At 36.2% G+C, this 23398-nt stretch overlaps 1 protein-coding gene and 1 non-coding gene across 2 annotated transcripts in view; one reads left to right on the top strand and one right to left on the bottom strand.

The window, feature by feature from the left end:
• Positions 1–23398, top strand: part of CSNK1G1 (casein kinase 1 gamma 1) — a 177186-nt gene that overhangs the window by 67174 nt on the left and 86614 nt on the right. The window contains exon 3 of the mRNA XM_041731455.1: positions 1032–1431. Coding sequence (XP_041587389.1) covers positions 1251–1431 — 181 coding nt within the window. The 5' untranslated portion in view covers positions 1032–1250. The remainder of the gene's footprint in view (positions 1–1031; positions 1432–23398) is intronic.
• On the bottom strand, positions 14179–14282 carry LOC121485958. The gene has a single exon (XR_005986456.1). It is a non-coding gene; the product is annotated as a U6 spliceosomal RNA (small nuclear RNA).

Here is a 23398-nt window from a genome sequence, read left to right on the forward strand (position 1 = left end):
CATTATAAAAATAACCTCCATCTGTTAGAGTGAGCACATATGAAAAATATGAAGAGTAATAGATAAGGTAGTACAGTTTTCCAAATCTTATAAATGAAACTATTACATTAGTGATAGTTTATGAAAATTTGGGAGTTAGCTGAATACTCGAAATTGTTTGGATAGGTTAAGATACATCTTTTTCCTGTCCTCAAATTTATAAGGCAAGGGAAGAAAGAATAGGCTGACAGTTTCTCATACATGGACACATACATCGGTTCAGATAGGACTACCTAAAACATTTTATTTCCCTTTTCTTCCTAATACTATTTGAAGGACTTTTAGTAAACAACAAAGATAATTGAAGGATATTAGATACAGTTACAAAGCTTTAGTCTAGGACTGCTTAGTACCACTAGGGTTTTGGGAAGTCTTTTATAGAAGTCTGTGTCATCAGTAACTTGTTTTCGATTATGTTGTTGATGTCTGTGCTTGATAAATGGTGGGGATGGAGGGAGATGGTAGTAAGTACCTTCTGTCCAAAGTTAAGAGATTTCAGTTGTCCTCAGTTTTTTTAACTAGGCTTAACCGCACTGTATCTTTCTGTTGGCCGGTGATGAAAAAGGGAGCAAATAGCTTTCTTGTGGGTCATATGTACAGTACTAGAAAACAGAATTTATTTATGTATATATGTATATAAATAGGCTCCGTGCCCAATGTGGAGGCCAATACAGGGCTTGAACTCATGACCCTGAAATCAACAGTTGGTTGCTTAACCGACTGAGCCACCCAGGTGCCCCAAGGACAGCATTTTATATTAAAGGCTTGTGTGTTCCCTTAGCTGCCATGGTCTGGCACTTATTGAGCTTATGTTACCAGATGAATAACTAGCCCAGATGGTTAAACTGTTGGAGAATATAAAACCAAAACCCATTTCAGGAAACTATCTACTTTGTTCATTTTTGGATAGGATCCATTCTAATTAGTGGTAACTTTCTGAATTTGTTTTAAAATTTAATTTTTAACTGTGTGTTTTCTTGATTTTTACCTAGGTTACAAAATATCCTCCTGTGCTTGAGATCCACAGACTACATGTCCTACAAGAACAAATCAATGATTTTTCATCTCGTGGAGATACATTAGAAACATAAATATGGTGCCAAAAGATCTCCTTACTTTTCTCTGACTACGGTTTATTTGGACATACTTTTGTATTGAAGAGAGGTATACAGACTGAGGCTACTCGTGCAGAGACGCTGTCGTGTAGGATCATGGACCATCCTAGTAGGGAGAAGGATGAAAGACAACGGACAACTAAACCTATGGCACAAAGGAGTACACACTGTTCCCGACCATCTGGCTCCTCAACATCCTCTGGGGTTCTTATGGTGGGACCCAACTTCAGGGTTGGCAAGAAGATAGGGTGTGGGAACTTCGGAGAGCTCAGATTAGGTAAGAACTTGATTATATCAGCAGCTTCCTCCACCACCACCACCAGCAACAGCTATAATTAGCTTTGGTGTGTTTTAAGACAATCAGTTATAATTTCATGAGAAATTCCTTTAAGGAGGGCCTGTCATTATAAAAACTAAAGAATTTGTGAAGGAGACTAAAGTCATTATCAGTTATAGTTGTATCCTGGGTTCACCTCTGTTTGTGTGTGATAGGCTTGTAAATTTACCACCAATTCTGAGATTTTATGATGTAGAGAGATCTGCATACAGATATCAATAAAGTGAAAATTTTTATTTAATTGGTCTAAAAGGTACAGCCTTAAATTCTTTTTAACAAACTTTAGGTGACCTAGATGTTGTTAGTCCTTGAACCATACTCTGAGAAGGGAGTAAGGCCTTACACTCTCCCCCTGATAGGGGGTAAATCCTTACGGAATAATGCCTAGATTAGTCTGTAAGGATATATATCCTGTTTAGAGAGGCTTTCCAGCTGATAATATGTTTGCATTTCTTCCTCGAAATACCAACATCAGGATTGAGCTAGAACTCCAGGGAGAAATACAATTTTATTTCCCAACCAAGGAAATGGATTTTTAAATTTCAAGTATGAATCTATGACTATAATGATGAAAATTACAAAACCAACCAGTTTGAAGATGTGAAATGGGGAAGAAGATACAATAGGTATTTATAAATTTTTTTAATGCTCTTCCCTGGGTGAATTGGGAAGAGAAAATGAAAGATCTTACAAGTTTATGAAGTTGGACAGCCCCATGGAGAATGTAAAGAGGTTCCCTTTTAGGCTAAAGTGTTTGCCCTTTCTCCATAGCTGTTATGGGTATGGGTTATTATGAAGACCCGTTGTAAGAGACTCTGGCCCCTGGGGAAATAGGAGCGTGTGAGGTAAGATGATTATTGTTTGTCACTTCTGCTACTTCTGATCTGCAAAAAGAGAAGGAAAAAATGTTGTCTCCAATCCCCCATAGAGATATTCAGGGAAGCATCACTACACTGGTGAGAGATCATTGGGTGCACAATTGAATTTAAGGATGCTGAGTATGAATTTATTTTTGCTGGTAGAAGGCCAGCAGCCTGGGATTTTAAGACCTGGCTAGTGTAATGGAAGGCTTTTTATATTTAGTGATATTCGAGTTAGCAAATCTAGCAGATGCTACTGAGAATAGGAGAAAAGATGTGTAATTTCACACTGCTTGAGTTCCTAGCAACTACTGAGTTGTTTTAGCAGCTAGTTTTGTGAATATTCATTTATGTAATGGATTGACTTTGCTCTAACATCACAGTAGTAACTTGAATTAAATAGATTATGACATAAACATCCACAGAATTACTACTGAGAGGCAGTTTGATGCATATAAATTCTTGCTTTCTCAGAACATCATAAAAGTGCTTGATTTCTCTAATGGTGAGAAAAAACTTAAGTGAAAACTGGAAATGTCTTAATTACTTAAGTCTGGCTTCATATTATATGATCTTTAAGATTACGTAGGAATAGAAAAACTTATTGAGTTAAAAGGATAAATTTGTAGCCCATATGTATTTCACAGTAGTAGAGTGTTGTATTTTATTTCCTCATATGAATTTAGGATAATTTGGTAGTTTTCGTTTTGGCTTGCCTTGTGGTCAGTAGAAAGACTTGTCTTTCTTCTGAAGTGGTTTTAGTCTTGTGTGCTTATCAGTTTTTCATTAGCCCTAGGACCATATTGTCATGACATTAGGAATACTTCTTAGCAACAGAAACCAGAAAGGTACTTCCACAATCATTTGATATCTTCCTAACATAGGGCATGCTATATAGTCCATTCCACTGCTCTTTAGCGGTAATATCAATAAGTAGGAGATTATGTGGACAACAGAAGATGTAAATTAGGAAATTCCAAACTCAAAGCAGGTACAGATGGGAGGCTTCACCAAGGCTACCACCTATAAGGCGATACTTTTTTCTGCAAATTCATTTCTTTAGCCACATTCTTTTATGGACCCTCAAACAGACAAATGCATTTCTACTTCAGAACTTTTACACTTAAAGTTCCTTCTACTATAGAATTCTTCCAAAGTTTGCTTAAGTGGTTGCTTCTCATCCTTCAGGCTTTACCCTTTGTTACCTTCTCAGAGAAACCTTCGGTAATTTCTCCCCCACCTCCATTTAAAATGGCACATTTCTCCCCTAGCTGTATTCTATCTCATCAAACATTTATTTTTTTAATCACATTGATCACCACCTGAAATGATTTATTTGTATTTGTTTACCTGTTAATTATCCCTGCTTACTTGAATATAACCCCAATGGAGGGTGGGGATTCTATGTGTTATTTACTGTTGTTAATCTGTGCGATGGATGGATAGATGGCCAGATGAATTAGGAAGAATGAAAAACCCATGGCCTCCTTCAGACTCCTAGCATCTGAGGGTGGTGGGAGGTAGTGGCCTTAGTACCACTTGGATTTAGGTAGAGCTCTGGATTCCAGATAGAGAAACAAAGAAAATAACACAGTGATTAGTACATTTTAATCTCTACAAACCTGTTTCTACCCCATCATCCATTTAACAGATATTTCTTCAGTAATTACTATCTTACTAAACTTTGGGAAAGATATAATAAACATGATGTAGTTTCTGTCCTTAAGAATCTCAATCTCAAAAAAAAAAAAAAAAGAATCTCAATCTCACAGTGTAGTGACAGAAGAAAACAAATTATAATATGAATTGGTAGGTATTATAGTAGATTATATAAAAACTGTATTGGCAGAGGTTAATGAAGGTTTCAAGAAGGAAGTATTATTTGAGAGTAGGACAGGACTTCCACTGGTTGGCCCAAGGAAAAAGGGCTCTACAGCAGTAGTAGCGCAAAACATTATCGGAGTAGCTGCTAGTTACACATGACTGCATTAACAGACGTGAAGTAAAAGAAAAGTAATAGATGAGCCTATTAAGTAGGTTAGGACCAGATTGTGAAGTGTCTGGATGGTATTAAAGCATTTGCACTTCATCCTATAGGCAGTGGAGTAGAATCATCACAGAAAGAGTGACATGATCTGGTTTGTATTCTAGATAGAAAGATAATTCAGATAGTTAATTAGATCAGATAGGAAAGAAATTGACATTCTTGTGGATTTTGCTCTAATTGTAGAATTTGTCACATTGTATTATCTTCCTCCATCTCTCTGCCTCAAGATTAGCTTGATTGGTAGTACTTTGCTTCATTAATCTTTATATTCTCGACTCCTTTTACTGGGTATGGCATATAATGTGTACTTTAGAAATGTTAATGGATACTTAAGAAATGTTTGTTTGGCTTTCTACTCTAAATCAGAAATGGGTAGGCCTGCCTTAGCTCTTAGCTCTGAAAATGGCAGTGAGATGAAGAGGAAGGGATGAATTAGAAATTTCAGAAGTAGATTGTAGGCAGGATTTGAACCACCAGGTATTTGAGGGGAAGCTTTCAAAGATGAAATGAGTTTGCCAGCTTAGAGAGACCAAGTGAATGAGGAAACTTTTAATGGAAATAGGAAATATAGGACTAAAGTAGGTGATGATATTGAATTCGAGGGGTATGTAGCACATAAACAAAAATGTGAGTCTGAGACTAAGAAAAGTTTAGGCTTCGGATAGGAATTAGGAAATCATCATCATGTAGGTGTTTGTGGACACGCAGTCCCAGAGGACGAGATGATACTTTATGGAGTTTGTATGAGTGGGAGAAAGATGCATTTAAGGGATGCTGGAAGAGAAAGAGCTTGAAGAGGAAAGAGGTTAAAAAGTCAGAAGAGTCTTTTAAATTTTACTTTAGAAGTTTCTTCAGGGGCGCCTGGCTGGCTCAGTCAGCAGAACATGCGATTCTTGATCTTGAGGTTGTGAGTTCGAGCCCCATGTTGGGTTTAGAGATTATTTAAAAATAAAATCTTAAAAAAAAAGTTTCTCCAAAGATAACCACTATTTTTATGTGATTAATTTTCTAGAATGTATATCAGGACATATTTGGAAATTAATCAAATTGTACTATAAACCTACTTTTATCACTTATTATAGCACAGACTTCTCATTTTAATTTAAATATAGGTAATTCTTTTTTTTTTTTTTTTTTAAGAGATTGAGAGTGTGCACATGCACATGAGATAGGGGAGTAGGGACAGAGAAGGAATCTTAAGCAGGTTCCATACTCAGTGTGAAAGCCCTATATTGGTTCCATTTCTCGACTTGGAGATCATGACCTGAGCTGAAATCAAGAGTCAGATGCTTAACTGACGAGCCATCCAGGCGCCCCTAGATCATTCAGTTTTAATGTCTGTAGTTATTCTGTAATTTATTTAGCCAATTTATATATGTATATAAATTGTTTTTTCATATTATAAATAATACTATATTGAGCATCCTTATAGATGCTTATAATACATCCTTGTAGTACAAACTTGGGTGATTATTTTCTTAGGATAAATCCTGAAAATATACACTCTGAGTCAAAGGATATACATATTTGTGATTTTGTTGCATATTGTAAGTTAGCCCCCTAGAAAGATGATTTCTCTTTACTTTCTGCCTGTGTTTGCATAGGTGGTTCTTTCCCTACCCTTTCAAAAGCCTTGAACATTATTTAGAATCTTTTGATCTATGCCAGTCTGATACGGGGAAATGGTGTCTCATTAAATGTGTATAAGTTCACAAAATGTCTTTATACATTGATTTATATTTCTTCTTTTAAGAGTTGCTTCTTTGTGGTCTTTGCCTGTTTCTCAATGGGAAGATTATATCTGTGGAGTCTTCCCTGTGTATATTGCCTCAGTAGATAAGGGATTTTTGAGGATTTGAGAAAGGAAGATTGATGAAGGATGATTGTGAATAAAAGGTAGAAAGACATGATAGAATGGAAATAGATGTGCAGATTGCCTTTTATTAATTGAGAAACATGGGGGCTATTTTGAGGAGTTTTTTAAAATTTTGAGTATTCTGCTGAATCAGGCCTAGAAAGACCATGTAAACATCAAGATGTGAATGATTTAGGCAGCCCAGGTGGCTCAGTGGTTTAGCACCACCTTCAGCCCTGGGCCGGATCCTGGAGACCCAGGATCAAGTCCCACGTCAGGCTCCCTGCATGGAGTCTGCTTCTCCCTTTGCTTGTGTCTCTGCCCCCCCGCCCCCCCGTCTGTCATGAATAAATAAATAAATAAAATCTTAAAAAAAAAAAAGATGTAAATGATTCTATTCCTCCAGAGTTAAGAAAATATTGTCTACATTTATTATAGTCTAAAAATAATGGCTTGTTTTTCTTCTTAGTTGGAAGAATAAATATATTTCTTTCACATCCTAATAGGTATGTACCTATGTTAATGGGAGACCCCTTAGACTAGACAGTCTTGCATATAGTTTTAATAATCTTCATAAAAATAATCTTCATATTATCCTTATGAAATAGGACATTGTTAGAGAATCTTTTTACTTGCAAATAAGGAAATGGAGGCACGAAGAATTAATTTTTTTTGCTTTTTCTCATCTTTTGTATCTGACGAAATATGTAAAAGTACATTAACACAGGAGGATGTTTTTGACGAAGGTAAATTGGCCAAGGGTAGCAGCTTGTCCTTTAACACCCTCCTCCTTGGCTTCTAAAATAAGATACTTATTTCTGTGACTAAAATAAGGTGTACATGACAAAATCTCTGCATACTGTTCTTTCCTTACCTGAATGACCTATCTATCACTAATGAATTTAAACTGGAATTTGTAACTTCAGCTTTTACCAGTCAGTTCCATGTTTGGCAGTTGTGATCATTAACAGTTTACAGATGCGTATTTTCTAAAACCCTTGGTTCCATTTTGTATCCCACTAGGTCTTAAGAGTCCTTATTTCCTAGGATAGGAAAGGAAGAGTTAGGAGTTAGGCTCTCACCTATATACTGAGTTTTCAGTAAGATTTTGTTTAAAAGATACCATTCTGCTGAGTTAAATTTTTTTTTTTTTTAAGATTTTATTTGAGAGAGAGGAAGCACGCACACAAGAGGGTGAAGAGGGGCAGAGGGAGAGGAAGAAAGAGTCTTAAGCAGACTCTGCACTCAGCATAGAGTCCCACTTGAGGCTTGATTCCATGACCTCAAGATCATGACCTGCATGGAAACCGAGAGTTGGATGCTCAATCAACTGCACTACACAGATGCCCCTCTGCTGTGTTAAAAATTTTTGAAAATCATTCATCTGAAAGAATATAAGCTTAAGATAAAATTTAAGAGTATTTATTCTCTAGTTGAAAGTGAAGGCATTAAAAAATCAAGTGTTACTTGTTTATTCATAGTTTATTAGTAATTGTAACATTTTGAACATGTAGAACTAAGTTTGTATCAGCCAAAAACCATGCCAACTAATGAAACAAAAACTGATGTATTATGCTTTTACAACATTGTTAAGGTTTTCCTATACATTGGTTATTTTGTAGGGTCTTTGGGCAGAACAAACAAGTTTAGAAGTCATGTCATTACTCTCTTTTCCCAAGTGACTAAAAGTCAGAGTCCTGGAGTCATATTGCCTTTCCAAGTTGTTTTTGTTTTACCCTCTTTAAGATGAGATTAATAATAATATCTACTTTACAGATTTGTTTTGAAGCTATAATTCAGATAATGTATATAATTACCTAATACAGTGTTGATACATAGTGAGCACTTATATAATACAGATATTGTTTAAACTTTTGTTTTAATTTTTTCCAACCTTGTTTGAAGAAGTTGTTTTTGTTTTTTTGTTTTTCTTTTAAGATTTTGTTTTTTCATGAGAGACACAGAGAGGCAGAGGGAGAAGCAGGCTCCACGCAGGGAGCCCGATGTGGGACTTGATCCCAGGACCCCGGGATCACGCCCTGAGCCAAAGGCAAATGCTCAACCACTGAGCCACTCAGGTGCCCCTGAAGAAGATTTTTAAAATTTTACTAAAAAGCAAAAGAATAGGATGGTGATTATCCACAATATACTATTAACGTAGATTTACCAGCAGTTAATCTCTACACCCAATTTGTCCCATATGCTCTATACCTTGGAGATGTGTGTACATTTGTGTGGGAGTGTGCAAATGTCTGTCTGTGTTTGCACCATTTAAAAGTAAGTTGTAGGGGATCCCTGGGTGGCTCAGCGGTTTGGCGCCTGCCTTTGGCCCAGGGCACGATCCTGGAGTCCCGGGATCGAGTCCCACGTTGGGTTCCTGGCATTGAGCCTGCTTTTCCCTTTGCCTGTGTCTCTGCCTCTCTCTCTCTCTCTCTCCATGTCTATCATTCATAAATAAATAAATAAATAGATAGATAGATAAATAGATAAATCTCAACAAAAAAAAGTAAGCTGTAGATCTGACAAAATACTTTCCTCCCTCAGTTAGAGATGCACACTTCACAGGTGTGCAACAGTTGTATCCTTTGTTTTGCGTCCACAGTATGTGTAGAGGGGTTTAATTTAAAATTATGATTCCAGGGCAGCTCAGGTGGCTCAGCGGTTTAGCACCACCTTCGGCCCAGGGCGTGATCCTGGAGACCCGGGATCGAGTCCCACGTTGGGCTCCTGCATGGAGCCTGCCTCTCCCTCTGCCTGTGTCTGTGCCTCTCTCTCATGAATAAATAAATAAAATCTTAAAAAAAAATAAATAAAATAAAATTATTCCAGCAATAAGTCATTTTAATTTTCTTGAAAAAACTACAAATAAGTATAAAATTCTTGTTCTTAGTAGTATTGTAGTTTAAATTTCTTTTGGAATTAAAGCCTTTCTTAATTATTTCTTTTGAGTATGGTTCTAACTCAGAGTTTGTTGAGATTAAACAGCTTTAACAGATCTTGAGGAAGAATTTTTTTTTTGTCAGCATAATCCATCAAAAATACGGTAGGAGTCAAGCACTTCAACTACATTCGCTGACACACAGTCTGCATCACGTTAATAAGGCAAATTTAGAAGTGCCACAGAGAGGATTCTTGCAGGATTATGCATCTTGGCTAGTTTATCAGGAGAATTTAATGGTGAAGTTTCCAGGAATTCTAAAACCAATCTGGAATTGTGTGGGCAGGACTGTGAAGCAAAGATGACTTTGATTTGATTATGAAGAGAGTTCAGAATCAATATTTACGTAATGTCATCATGCATCCTAAGGAGAAAACTATCTGAACTTTTCCAAAAAGGTAAAGCTTTTATCAAAGGAAGTGGAACTTACTACCAGCCATAGTGGACTCTCTGAGCAGATCATGCTAGATTAATCCAGTTTTTTCCTGAGTTCGGTTACTAGTGCAAGAGGATGCAATAGATATATATTTTTTATAATCTAATTTTTAATTTGAATTTATTTTTAAAGTAATCTCTGTACCTAATTTGGGGCTCAAACTCAAAACCCTGAGATCAAGAGTTGCATATTCTACTAACTGAGCCAGCCAGACGCCCCTATTATAGTCTAATTTTGATGAAAACAACCATATGGCATAGGTTGTAAAGTTGTAATCTCTACAAGCAAGCATTTCAACTCTTTTAACAATGTCCTCTAGATACCTCTTTTTTCCTAAGTGTTATTAAATATTGTTTTTTATTTTTCTTGTATACACCATCCCAATCACTATCCACATTCTCCCAATATACTTATTGTACTTATTTAAACTATTTTTCTACATTTATAGTCTTATGACTGTGAAAATATTGTTCACAGCTGAGCTTTTAGAGCACTGTTATTATATTTTCTTTCATGTACAACCACATCTCCCTTCCCTCAGAATTAAGAATACTGGGGATCCCTGGGTGGCTTAGTGGTTTAGCACCTGCCTTCGGCCCAGGGGTTGATCCTGGAGTCCTGGGATCAAGTTCCACATTGGGCTCCCTGCAGGGAACCTGCTTCTCCCTCTGCCTGTGTCTCTGCCTTTCTCTCTCCCTGTGTCTCTCATGAATAAATAAATAAAATCTATAAAAAAAAAAAAAAAGGAAAGTTAAGAATTAATGCAAGATATGTGGATAACTAAGAAAATTCTTTACAAATCAAGTATCAGTAATTCTTAATTCTTTTTTTTAAGATTTTATTTATTTATTCATGAGAGACACACAAAGAGAGAGAGAGAGAGGCAGACAACAGGCAGAGGGAGAAGCAGGCTCCATGCAGGGAGCCCAGTGTGGGACTCGATCCCAGGACTCCAGGATCATGCCCTGGGCCAAAGGCAGGTGCTAAACTGCTGAGCCACCCAGGGATCCTCGTCTTCTCAAGTTTCCAACAGAATTGTAAGCTTTCTATCAATCTTATTAGGCAGTCTTAGCATTTAGATTTTTCCTCTGTGGTATAGGTCTGCTTTCTCAGGTCTTGTCTGTTCACTACTTCTGAATGTTGACATCTTGAGTCTGCTCTTTTCTCATTTCCTTTATTTGTCTTTTTGTTTTGTTTTGTTTTTGGTCATTTCAGTGGGGTTTTGGAGAGAAATAAAGATAAATGCATCTTTTTTATCTGCCATGTTAAGCCAGATACCTCAGTGCATTATACCTTTTTATTCAGCGAAGCATTTATTTGACAGACTTTTGAGATATTCTAGAAACATAAAGGAATATGAGCTAGCTGATGAGATAGTAAGGTAGATTAGTGGTTGTTTTAACTATCATCAACAAAGAGCCTTAGTTAGCTGATTACTGCCATCACTAATGGTATATAAAGTCCAGAACAACAAAAGTAATAGTTAAGTTTTAGGCCTGTAAGGAACCTTGGTATTGGAAAGAGATTAGAGACTAAATGACTTGGTTAAGCTAAAATAAACTAGTTTGCCACAGAGTTGAAATCAGAGTCCAGATCTAGGACATCCCAAATAGATTATTTTTGTTCTTGTAAACTTACCACTTGTCATTTAAGTGTGTGGTTGAAATACCACATGATGATAAAAAAAAATTAAAAGGGCACTAGAATATCTCATTCCAAAAATGATAGTCGTTGGCATTTAGTACAATTGCCTATTATTAGGAAAAGAAATATAAAGTATAAAATGATAGCCAATAATCCTTTCTTTAAGTAACATTATTTAATTTTTATAGTGGACCATTCCCAACTTTAATCTACGGGAATTATCTGGGAGGTAAGGAGGGAAGGAAAGCATTGACTAATTATTATTTTTTATTTATTTTTAATTTTGCAAAGCATGTATTTTCAAATTTAGAATAAAATCAAAATGGAGGAGGATATTATAAACACTGTACCTTATTCTGCCCTGAGATTTTTATTTTAATAAGGTACAGTGGGGGATGTGAGGCTAGAGATGTCAGCAGTCCTTTCTTGATGAGGTGTGGGCCATGATGTAGATTATAGACTTTATCCTATTGATGGCATAAAAAACTGGGAAGGCATTACATGTCATCTTTTCCCCCACTGGAGAGCACAAATTAATAAGAACTTCTGATCTCATTCCCCCTTCCCACAAAAAAGTGTAATTTTTCTTAAAAACTTGGAAGGTATTTAGTTTTTTATATTGGTTTTTTTTTTTTAAGATTTTATTTATTTGAGAGAGCGTGCATGTGAGGGGAGGGAGAGGGACAAGCAGACTCTGCTGAGCATGGAGCCCAACACAGGTGTGACCCCATGACCCCAAGATCATGACTTGAGCCAAAATCAAGAGTTGGATGCTTAACCAACTGAGCGAGCCATCCAGGCACCCCTGATTTTTTTTTTTTTTTTTTTTGTATTGTAAAAAAACACAGAACAAGCTTTATCTAGTGGTACTGGTATGTAAGGAATAATACTGGGGAGTTTCTCCAGTTTGGATGGTTTTGCTTCAACAATAAATGCTTTGTGATTTTAAGTAATTTTGTGTTTCTATGATTAAAGGGCTCTTCTAGGTAATTTAGGCTAATGTTTGTGCCATGAAACTAAAAGTTAACATGGCTTTTTGAGGTTGTATTGCTACTTTTTAATTTATCTTTATTTTGTAAACTATTTCAGAGATTTCATTAAACTAAATAATAATTAGATGGTTTGGATTTGATCATCCAGAAAGTGCAACTCATGAAGCTAGCTTTGTATTGTTTTTGTTGGTTTGTTTTGGTAGAATTGTAACATCACAGAAAATTAAAGCACGTCTTTGTTTTGTCATGTGTATATGTAATGTACATAAATTTTTTATACTCACAAATACATATATATGCACTTACATTAAACAAAGTTGGATATGCTTTGGGATTCTGCTTTTTTATTTACTAAATTGCTAATATGATTTTCATGATTACAAGTTTAATGGCTATATTCTTTTTCATCAAGTGGATTACCACAACTGTTACTATATAATTGGGCTTCTCATTACTTGTAGATTTTTATTATTATAAGTAAATAATACAATAAACATTTTCATGAAGATAATTATCAGAAATATAACATCATCCTCATAACTTATTGGAGAAAATTAATTTTGTTTTATATATTTTGGGCAGGAAATTTATATATCAGTGATACAAGTGTAATTTTCTACAAATACTCTAATATATCTATATTTTCAGAATATTTGATTATTTTTTCACAAAAATTTATATAGTATATAAGTTAACATTAAGGTAAATTAGAATTGTAAACTACATTTGCTGAAATTTTTAGCCATGCTACAGTAAAACTGCATATGGTATCATTTTTTGTAACAAGTTCTGGCTCTGTGGAACACCAAAGCTGATGACTAGCAAATAAACCAAAACAACAGTAAAAATTTTTAAATGTCTTAGCAGCCAAAATAGATACCTTAGGACCTATGTACCCAAAAGTTTCTGTATTTTATTTATTTTTTATTTTTTTAAACATTTTTTTTATTTATTCATGAGAGAGAGAGAGAGGCAGAGGGAGAAGCAGGCTCCATGCAGGGAGCCTAACGTGGGACTCGATCCTGGGTCTCCAGGATCACGCCCTGGGCTGAAGGCGGCACTAAACCGCTGGGCCACCGGGGTTGCCCAAGTTTCTGTATTTTAGAACTAAAGTCTTTTCCTTAAAGCCTCTGTCTTCATATTTTATATGGATTTATAACACACTTACATTTTTCTTAGTCTCCCATATAAGAAACACGGGAGAGGGTGTTGGTAAATCAAGAAGTAATCGCTAGCGGGCAGATAGCAAGGGAGGGGACAGTATGCAAAGCAGAGCCGTCTAGGCAGAATAGCCTTATATACTCCATTAACCTTTAAGGGTGTCACTCAAGTGATGTAATATAATTATTATTCATCTTGACTAGAGTCATTTTTTATTTTTTATTTTTTATTTTTTTATTTATTTACTTTTTTAGAGTCATTTTTTAAAACTTTGGATATTCTTAAAGTTTTTTAGGGGTGTGTGAGTGGCTCAGTTGGTTAAGTGTCTGACTCTTGATTTTCGCTCAGGTCATAATCTCATGGATTGTGAGATCAAGCCCTGTGTTGGGGTCTGCGCTCATTGAGGGGGTCTCTCTCTCCTTCTCCCTCTACCCCTTTCTCCACTTGTGTGCTCTCTTTTTCTAAGATAAGTCAACCATAAAAACAATTTTATTTGATGTATAATTGACATATAAATTAGTTTCAGGTGCACAACATAATAATTTGATATTTTTGTATATACTATAGAATGGTCATTATAGTCCAGTTAGCATCTGTCATCATACATAGTTACCAATTGTTTTTCTTATGATGAGAGCTTGTGAGATTTACTTTCTGAACAACTTAAAAATATGTAATATAGCATTATTTATTGTAGTTACCATGCTACACATTACATCCCCATTGCTTGCTTATTTATAATTGGAAATTTGTAAAAGATATGGAACACTTCACAGATTTGCATGTCATCCTTGCACAGGGACCATTCTAATCTATGTATCATTTCAGTTCTGGTGTATGTGCTTCCAAAATGAGTGCTAGATACTTTTTATGAAAACTGAAACTTCAGAAACATTTTCATTGTAAGATATTTTACTTTTTAGCTTTTATTGAAGGAGTGTCACTTATCTGGAAAATTCATTTATATAAAAGGTTTCCTAGTTAGAGTTTAAAAGATACTAATACTTTAAAGTATTTTATTGATTGATTGATTGATTGGATGGGGGAGAGAGAGTGTAATCAGGGGATAGGTCAGAGGGAGAGGCAGAGAATCTCAAGCAGACTATGTGTTGAATGAGCCTGATGTGGGGCTGGATCTCATGACCCTGAGATCATGACCTGAACTGAAATCAAGAGTCAGACACTTAAGCGCCACCCAGGCACCCCACCCCCTAATACTTTTCTAATTATAAGACATAATATGCTTCTAGTAATGGGTCATGAGAGAAGAGGTCCAAATTTTTATTAAACAAAAGTATTTATGTTTAATCTGAAAATGAAGTTAAGAAAACAGTTCTATTTACAATACTATCAGAAGAGAATAAATTTAACAAAATAAGTATAGAATTTATACTGTGAAAACTATAAAATGTTGAAAGAAAGAAGACCTAAATACATGTAAAGACATTGATATTCAAGATCAAACTTAATATTGTTAAAATGGTAATATTCCCCAAATTGATCTCTAGTTCAACACAGTCCCTGTCCTAAATGCAGTTGAGCATCTGCCTTTGGCTCAGGGCGTGATCCTGGATTCCTAGGATCGAGTCCCACATCGGGCTCCCTGTGTGGAGCCTGCTTCTCCCTCTGTATCTCTGCCTCTCTCTGTGTCTCTCATGAATAAATAAAATCTTAAAAAAAAAAATTCAAACTGCCTTCTTTGTAGAAATTGACGGGCTGATCCTGAAGTTTATATGGAGTTGCAAGGTATGCACAAGAGCCAAAACGGTACTGATAAACAAGAACAGGGCACCTGGTTGGCCCAGTCGTTTAAGCATCTGCCTTTGGCTCAGGTGACAATCCCAGGTCAACTACTGCATTGGGCTCCCTGCTGGGTGGAGAGTGCTTCTCCCTCTATCCGTCCCTGCTGCTTGTGCTCTCTCTCTTCTTTCTCATGCTCTCTCTCATGCTTTCTCTCAAATAAATAAATAAAAATTTAAAAAACCCACAAATTTCCATGACTTACACTTTTTGACTTCAAAACTTACTACAAAGCAGCAGTGATCTAATACTAGTGGTAGTTACATTAGAATAGATTTAGAATGGATATAATAGATTAATGGAACAGAATTGAGAATCAGATATGAACTGGTCCATTGCTTTTTGATCAGCATGCCAAGACCATTCAAAGGGGAAAGTATAATTTTTTCAACAAATAGTGTGCTGAGACAACCGGATACTCAGATACAAAGGATTGAATTTGAGCCTGTACCTCATACCATACACAAATATTAATACACAATGGATCAAAGAACTAAATCCAGACTATAAAACTCATAGATGATAAAGCTAAATCTTCATGCCTTCAGATTTGACATTAGATTCCTAGATAAGACAATGACAACAAAAATATTAATAACAGTCTGTTTTTACCTAACGATCAAGTTCAAATTATTGACAATCCATGGTTTTAGTTTTTCTAGAGTCAATTGCTTTACCTTGAACTTTGTTCATAGTTGTCTTTTTTCACTCAATTCTTTTGCTTTTCAAAGGACCAACTGGACTTTTCTTCCTGAATGAAATTTCTGACTAGTGCCATAACCTTCTCCTTGTCCCTGTGTCTTCATTTGGTCTTTTAATTTTCCACATTTGTATGCAGAAGTCTTCAAATAGCAAGTAATCTACCTGTTTTGAAAGACTACAAATCTGTTAAGGATTCATAATGAAATATTTATTAATAAAATATAATACCTGGGATTTGCTTCAAAATTATTTTTTGAAATTGGGTGAGGTTACATGGGTAATCATTATATAACTTTAAAATTTAACAGAATACAAAAAAAATACTTTTTTTCTGCTGCATATCATGCTTTCTGAGGTGATTCAGATTTTTTTCTTACCACTTTGATGTGGACAGTTTTGCGCATTTGCTTAATAAAGCATAGGCCTCTGTAAGTATTTCACAGGCTTACCTTCTTGAAACAGAGTATGTGGTTCTTTCTTTGACCCCATTTATAAATGATACTCCCACACCCTCTTTTACTCTACTGAGCGTCATTCCAAACTGAGCCACTAGAAACCCCTCGTTTTTCTTAACAGATTGATCATAATATTGTGTTTAATAGTTTAGGAAAGTCAATAAAGCTAAGCCTATCACTGACTCAAATTGAGATTTTTGAAACTACTTTTCAGAAGGTTTTTATTTGGAATAATTTTTTTCACATGTATCTATATGTTTTATTTAAATTCTAGTTAACATGCAGTGTGATATTAGTTATAGGTGTACAGTGTGGTGATTAACACTTCCATTCAGTACCTGGTGCTCATCACAGCAGGTGCACTCCTTAATCTCCATCACCTTTTTCACCCATTCCCTCTGCTCCTCCCCCTGTTAACCATCAGTTCTCTATAATTAAGAGTCTGCTTATTGATTTCTCTTCTCTCTCTCTTTTCCCTTTGCTTCTTTATTTTGTTTCTTAAATTCCACATATGAGTGAAATCATATGGCATTTGTCTCTTTCTGACTTATTTCACTTAGTGTAATAATACTCTGTAGTTCCATCCATGGCATTACAAATGGCAAGAGTTCATTCTCTTTTAGGGCTGAGTAATATTCCATTATATATATCTGTATATACCACATCTTTCTGTATTCATCACTCAGTCCACACTTGGGCTCTTTACATAATTTGACTATTGTTGATAATGCTGCTATAAACATGAGGGTACATGTATCTCTTTGAATTAGTATTTTTGTATTCTTTGGTTAAATACCTGGTAATGTGATTGCTGGATTGTAGGGTAGTTCTATTTTTAACTTTTTGAGGAAACTTCATACTGTTTTCCAGGGTGTCTGCACCAGCTTGCATTCCCAGCAATAGTGCATGAGGGTTCCCCTTTCTCCATTCTTGCAACACCTGTTGTTTCCTGTGTTGTTGATTTTAGCCATTCTGACAGGTGTGGAGTGATATCTCATTGTAGTTTTGATTTGTATTTCCCTGATGATGAGTGATGTGGAGCATCTTTTCATGTATCTGTTGGCCATATGGATGACTCCTTTGGAGAAATGTCTGTTCATTTTTTCTGCCCATTTTTCACTGGATTATTCATTTTTTGGATGTTGAGGTTGATAATTTCCTTTTTTTGTTTTATTATTTTGTTAATAATTTCCTTATAGATTTTGGGTACTAACCCTTTATCAGATATGCCACTTGCAGATATCTTCTCCCATTCCATAAACTGCCTTATACTTTTATTGATTGTTTACTTCACTGTGCAGAAGCATTTTACTTTGGTGAAGCCCTAATAGTTTATTTTTGCTTTTGTTTCCCTTGCCTTGAGACATATCTAGAAAGAAGTTGCTATGGCTGAAGTCAAAGAGGTTACTGCCTGTAGCCTATATTCTCCTCTAGGATTTTTATGATTTCAAGTCTCACATTTAGGCCTTTCATCCATTTTGAGTCCTTTTTTGTGTATGGTGTATGAAAGTGGTCCAGTTTCGTTCTTTTGCATGTTGGTGTCCAATTTTCCCAACACCATATGTTAAAGAGACTGTGTTTTTTGGCATTCGATATTCTTTCTGGCTTTGTCAAAGATTAAATTGACCACATAGTTATGGTTTCATTTCTGGAGTCTCTGTTTCTTTGATCTGTGTGTCTCTTTTTGTGTTAGTACTTTACTGTTTTGATTACTACAGCTTTGTAATATAATTTGAAGTCAAATTGTGATGCCTCCAGCTTTGCTTTTCTTTTTCAAGGTTGCTTTGGCTATTCGGGGTCTTTTGTGGTTCCATACAAATTTTAGGATTGTTTGTTCCAGCTCCGTGAAAAATGCTATTGGTATTTTGATAGGGATCGCATTAAAGGTGTAGATTGCTTTGAGTAGTATAGACATTTTAATGGTATTTGTATGGGATGTTTTCCTTTTTCTTTGTGTCATCTTCAGTTTCTTTCATCTGTGTCTTATTGTTTTCAGAGTACAAGTCTTTCACCTCTTTGGTTAGGTTTATTCATAAGTATTTTGTTTTTGGTTGAATTCATGACCCTGAGATTAAGAGTCCCATGGTCCACCAATTGAGCCAGCCAGGTACCCCTGGAAGGTTTTTATTGATGGGTTTTATTTTTTTCACTATGACCTACACTAAAAAATAAATTATATTGTGATCCAATACATACATAGTTTAATATGTATGTATATCTGCAGCAAACATTTCATGAAATAATACCCTTTTTAAGTGTGTATTTTTTTTATTTTAGGCTATATTTCTTTAAAGGACATGTTGGTCAGGATCCTCTGTATTTATTTGTTTCACATTCCACGAATAGATCATGTCCTGCAGTTGAGAAAACATTTTAATATGGTCTAAAATAGTCATGTTTAAAATAAATAAATACAAATGTTTTTGCATATTAATAGTAAGTGCTCTATACTGTTCTAAGTGTTAAGCAAGATGTAATAAATTTTTTTTATAATATACTAATGATTTGATAAGTAATCCCTTCAAAAAATTTAACACCAGGAGAAATTATTCTTGCTAACCATTTGGGAAATATTTCTGCACATTATACTAATATACTAGTAGAATTAAGGTAGTAAAAATTAAAAAGATTTGTGGCTTTTTTCTTTAAAGTTGTAGTGTTTTGTTATCTTCTTACCCCTAATCATACTGCCTGCTTAAAAAGATGTTCTCTGGGTAGTGAAGGCATTAGGCCAGCCTGTCCTCTTTGCCCTAAATAGACACGGTAACCAATCTGAGTTATGTAAAAGTGGTTTCTTGTTTTAAAACAAAATACCTCAAGTTCATTTGGCTGGATTATTTTCTTTTTACAGTTCTAGGTAGTAATTTATAAATGTACTACTTTCACTTTAGGGCAAGAAAATGTGACAGCTGGAGATCTAACTAAACTGGGAACCTGAGGCTGTATGTTCCTTTATCAGTGTGACTCTGAGAACTGAGACCTGCTGGTTCTTTGAAATAATGCTGTGTCTGATGAAGCTTACGGTAAATGTTGTCTCTGTAGGTGACTTACTGAAATAGGAAGTTTTGATGCAATGGGTTTTATGGGCGGCATCACATCCAGGACTGCTGCTTCAAAAGGGCTGAGTTTAGATGTAAAGCTCCAGAAACTACTATGTAATGCAGTTTCATTTCCATTAACAATAAAAGAACTCATAGCCAGGAAGTGAGCGTGGGAAGCATTGTGGATTTTGTGCAACAGATACTAAAAGCTTTGAGTGCTTGGGATTGTGCATCTTATCGATGGTATTTTGCTGTCCATTAAACTGCCTGCCTTTCTCAGTTATTTATATGTTTTAAATATATATACTTAATAAATACATTTCAGTTGAAGCAGTCGTTCATTTTAAATGGGCAGGATTTTAATCCTCTATTTTTGTAATTCTTCCAGAGCAAAATTTTTGAGTAAGTATATCACAAGAGGATAGTGGCTGAGTTATTGTCTAGCCTTCCACATGGCTGCATTTTGTGTTGGCCTGTTCAGTCTTAATAATGCCCTCTGGCAGAGGAATTCATTTGAGTGATGCATAGCTTAAGAGAATTATCCAGTCACCTCCATTGCCTCTTAGGAATAAGGATAATTGCTTTGTAAGAGGGTGACATGTGTTCAGTTCTTTTGGTGCCCCCAGAGAAAGTAAGCAAACATAAGCCAGCATTTTGTGATGTATCAGCCATCACATTTGGTGTTAACATAGGCTGTCTCATTCATTATGTTTCTGCAATTATATTTTTATATAGGTATGAAAATTGAAGCTGAGAGATGTTTCATAATTATCTATTACTTTTAGGTTTAATGGAACCTTGAAAGGAGGCATCATCATGGTAGAGTAGAAGAGTGCCTCCTCTCTTGGCTCTTTCTGTTCTCCACTAATGGAGCCATTATTTTTGACCCTCCTCTTTTCAGTATCCCTCATGTTTACATATAATCCAAAGGTTATTAGTTTTTTCTTTGAAATGCCTTGATTATAAATTGTATTTTTTAAGTTGTTTTCTGCCAGGAAACATTGGCTCATACCCTGCAATAATAAAAGAATTAGATAAAAATTAGGTTTATCTAGCACCTTGCAGTTTACAAATTCTAACTCATGTAATGCTCATAACCACATAGTTTGTGGTAGATGTCATTCTTTAAATGTTCTGCTATCAAAGCTTCCCCTTTCATCTTTCTGGGTATTCTCCTCTATTTTATACTTTGGGGCCAAATTAATATTAATATTCCACCATCATGCTTGTTCTTTTAGCACAAGACCTTTGTTGGTTCACAGAAGGCTGAATAAGGAAGTCAGAACTCCTGTATTTGCATTTAGGATTATCCATATCTGATTATAAACTAGGCTTCTTTTTTTTACTACCCTAGAACTTTCTCAGAACCTTCTGTATGTTACATCAATTTGGTTCACTGCAGCCAGCATCTGTTACCTATTACAAATCAGGTATTATGTTTGTTGCTAGGGATAAAAAGATGAGTTGAAAATTCTTTTTGCCCTTTTAAGTCATAAAACCACAAGGAACCCAAAAAAAGTGGGAGAGAAGAGGAGAACAGGTGAAAAATGTTAACAGAATTTTGGAAGCTGGAAAGCAGATGGTTAAATGGTAACTGACTTAGCAGTCCAGAGAAAGCTGATGATTGAAAGGATAAGCCAGTTTGTAACATAAAATATGCCAGTTGAGCTCAAGAATTGGAGACACTGGAAACTCAGAAAGTAAGGATGCAAAGGAGTAAAAACAGAGAGTTTAGTGGTAAGTCTATATATGAAGCAGTTGGATGGCTAAATCACCTCCCTCCCTGGTATCACCTGGCTCACAGGAGATGGAAGATTCACCCTGTAGAAAGTGAAGTGCATTGTGAAAACTGGGCCACCTAGCAGAACACAGGGAAAATGAGAAAAAGCTTCCCGACTGATTGCTGAGACTCCCTAGACTCTGCAAGAAGCATATATCCATAAGTGCCTGGGATTACTTTAAACTCTTGAATTTTTTTTCTTCAAACGAAATCTGTGCAGTTTCTATAATAAGTTTGTTTTACTATAAAAAAAGATTTTTTCCCAAATCTTCAAAGAAAAGTGAGGATCTAGGAAAAGCATGTCTTATTTGTGTAGCTTATGCCCTGACACATCTCCATGTATGCGTGGTTGTACATACCTCAGAGTAAGAACTTGGCATTTAAGGTTATTCACATTCTGTCCCTACTGGATCTTTCTGGCTTTACTCCTCACCATTTCTCTCCGTATACTTTGTGCTTCATTCATATTGGTCCACCTGCAGTAAATCAGATTCTGTGCATTTTCTATCCTGTTTCCACCTCACTATTCAAGTTAGCATTAGCATTTTTTTATACACTAGGAAATATCCTTTATTGTTTCCTCTTGTTTGTCCTTCAAGGCTCCCCTCGAGTGCCGACTTGACTTGTTCATATTCCTCTTTTAATTCATCACAGTATGTGATTAATAATTTAAAAATTGAGCTGCCTGTGCAAGGCCCTGTGTGAGGAGCTAGAATACAGTCTCTTCGGGGTGAAAACTAAGTGTTGCTCATCTTAGATGTCTGATAATCTGCATAAGATGGATATTAAATGTTCAAACAATTTCTGCTGCCTCTGGTCTCTTATTTTTCTTCTTTTTAAAAAAGATTTTTTATTTATTTTAGAGAGCATGGAGGGGAAGGACAGAAGGAGAGTCTTTCTTTTTTTTTTTTTAAGATTTTAGGGATCCCTGGGTGGCGCAGCGGTTTGGCGCCTGCTTTTAGCCCAGGGCGCGATCCATGGAGACCCAGGATCAAATCCGTCGGGCTCCCGGTGCATGGAGCCTGCTTCTGCCTGTGTATCTGTCTCTGTCTCTCTCTCTATCTCTATGTGACTATCATAAATAAATAAATAAATTTAAAAAAAATAAAGATTTTATTTATTTATTCATGATAGACGCACAGAGAGAAGCAAAGACACAGGCAGAGGGAGAAGAAGGCTCCATGCAGGGAGCCTGACATGGGACTCGAGCCCGGGTCTCCAGGATCATGCCCTGGGATGAAGGTAGGCGCTAAACCACTGAGCCACCCAGGGATCCCCAGAGGGAGAGTCTTAAGCAGACTGCACTGAGCACAGCACCCGATGTGGGGCTCGAGCTCAAAACCCTGAGATCATGACCTGAAGCCAACACAAGAGTTGGAGGCTTAACCGACTGCACCATCCAGGTGCCCCTGGTCTCTTATTTTTCTGACTCATTGTTTATGCCTCCTCACAAATTGTTATTTAGAATCACAGATCTGATCATGTCACTATGCTACTTTAAAACATTTTGTTTTAAACTTTAAGATGGCATTGAGGACTTTTCTTAAAAGTCCTGAGCCTTGCTTTTCTATAGTCTCTTTTGCTACCCTAACCATTCTTTGCCTATTTCTACCCTTTCCTGATCCTCATGATAGAATTTATAGTCCATCTATTCCCAGACCCCCTATCATTCTTAGACTGTACCATCTACTTTGTCACTTTTTTGTTTGTTCATACAGTTTATTTGCCTTGGGATGCCTTTTCCCCTTCATCTATTAAAATCCTACTCAGGGGATCCCTGGGTGGCGCAGCGGTTTGGCGCCTGCCTTTGGCCCAGGGCGCGATCCTGGAGACCCGGGATCGAATCCCACGTCGGGCTCCCGGTGCATGGAGCCTGCTTCTCCCTCTGCCTGTGTCTCTGCCTCTCTCTCTATCTCTCTGTGACTATCATAAATAAATAAAAATTTAAAAAAAAATAATCCTACTCAGGGGATCCCTGGGTGGCGCAGCGGTTTAGCGCCTGCCTTTGGCCCAGGGCGCGATCCTGGAGTCCCAGGATCCAATCCCACGTTGGGCTCCCGGTGCATGGAGCCTGCTTCTCCCTCTGCCTATGTCTCTGCCTCTCTCTCTCTCTTTCTCTCTGTGTGTGTGACTATCATAAAAAAAAAAAAAAATCCTACTCATTTTTTTTTTTTTTAAAGATTCTGGGCAGAGGTG

Source organism: Vulpes lagopus, chromosome 2 (genome assembly GCF_018345385.1).
Source record: "Vulpes lagopus strain Blue_001 chromosome 2, ASM1834538v1, whole genome shotgun sequence".
Taxonomy (NCBI): Eukaryota; Metazoa; Chordata; class Mammalia; order Carnivora; family Canidae; genus Vulpes; species Vulpes lagopus.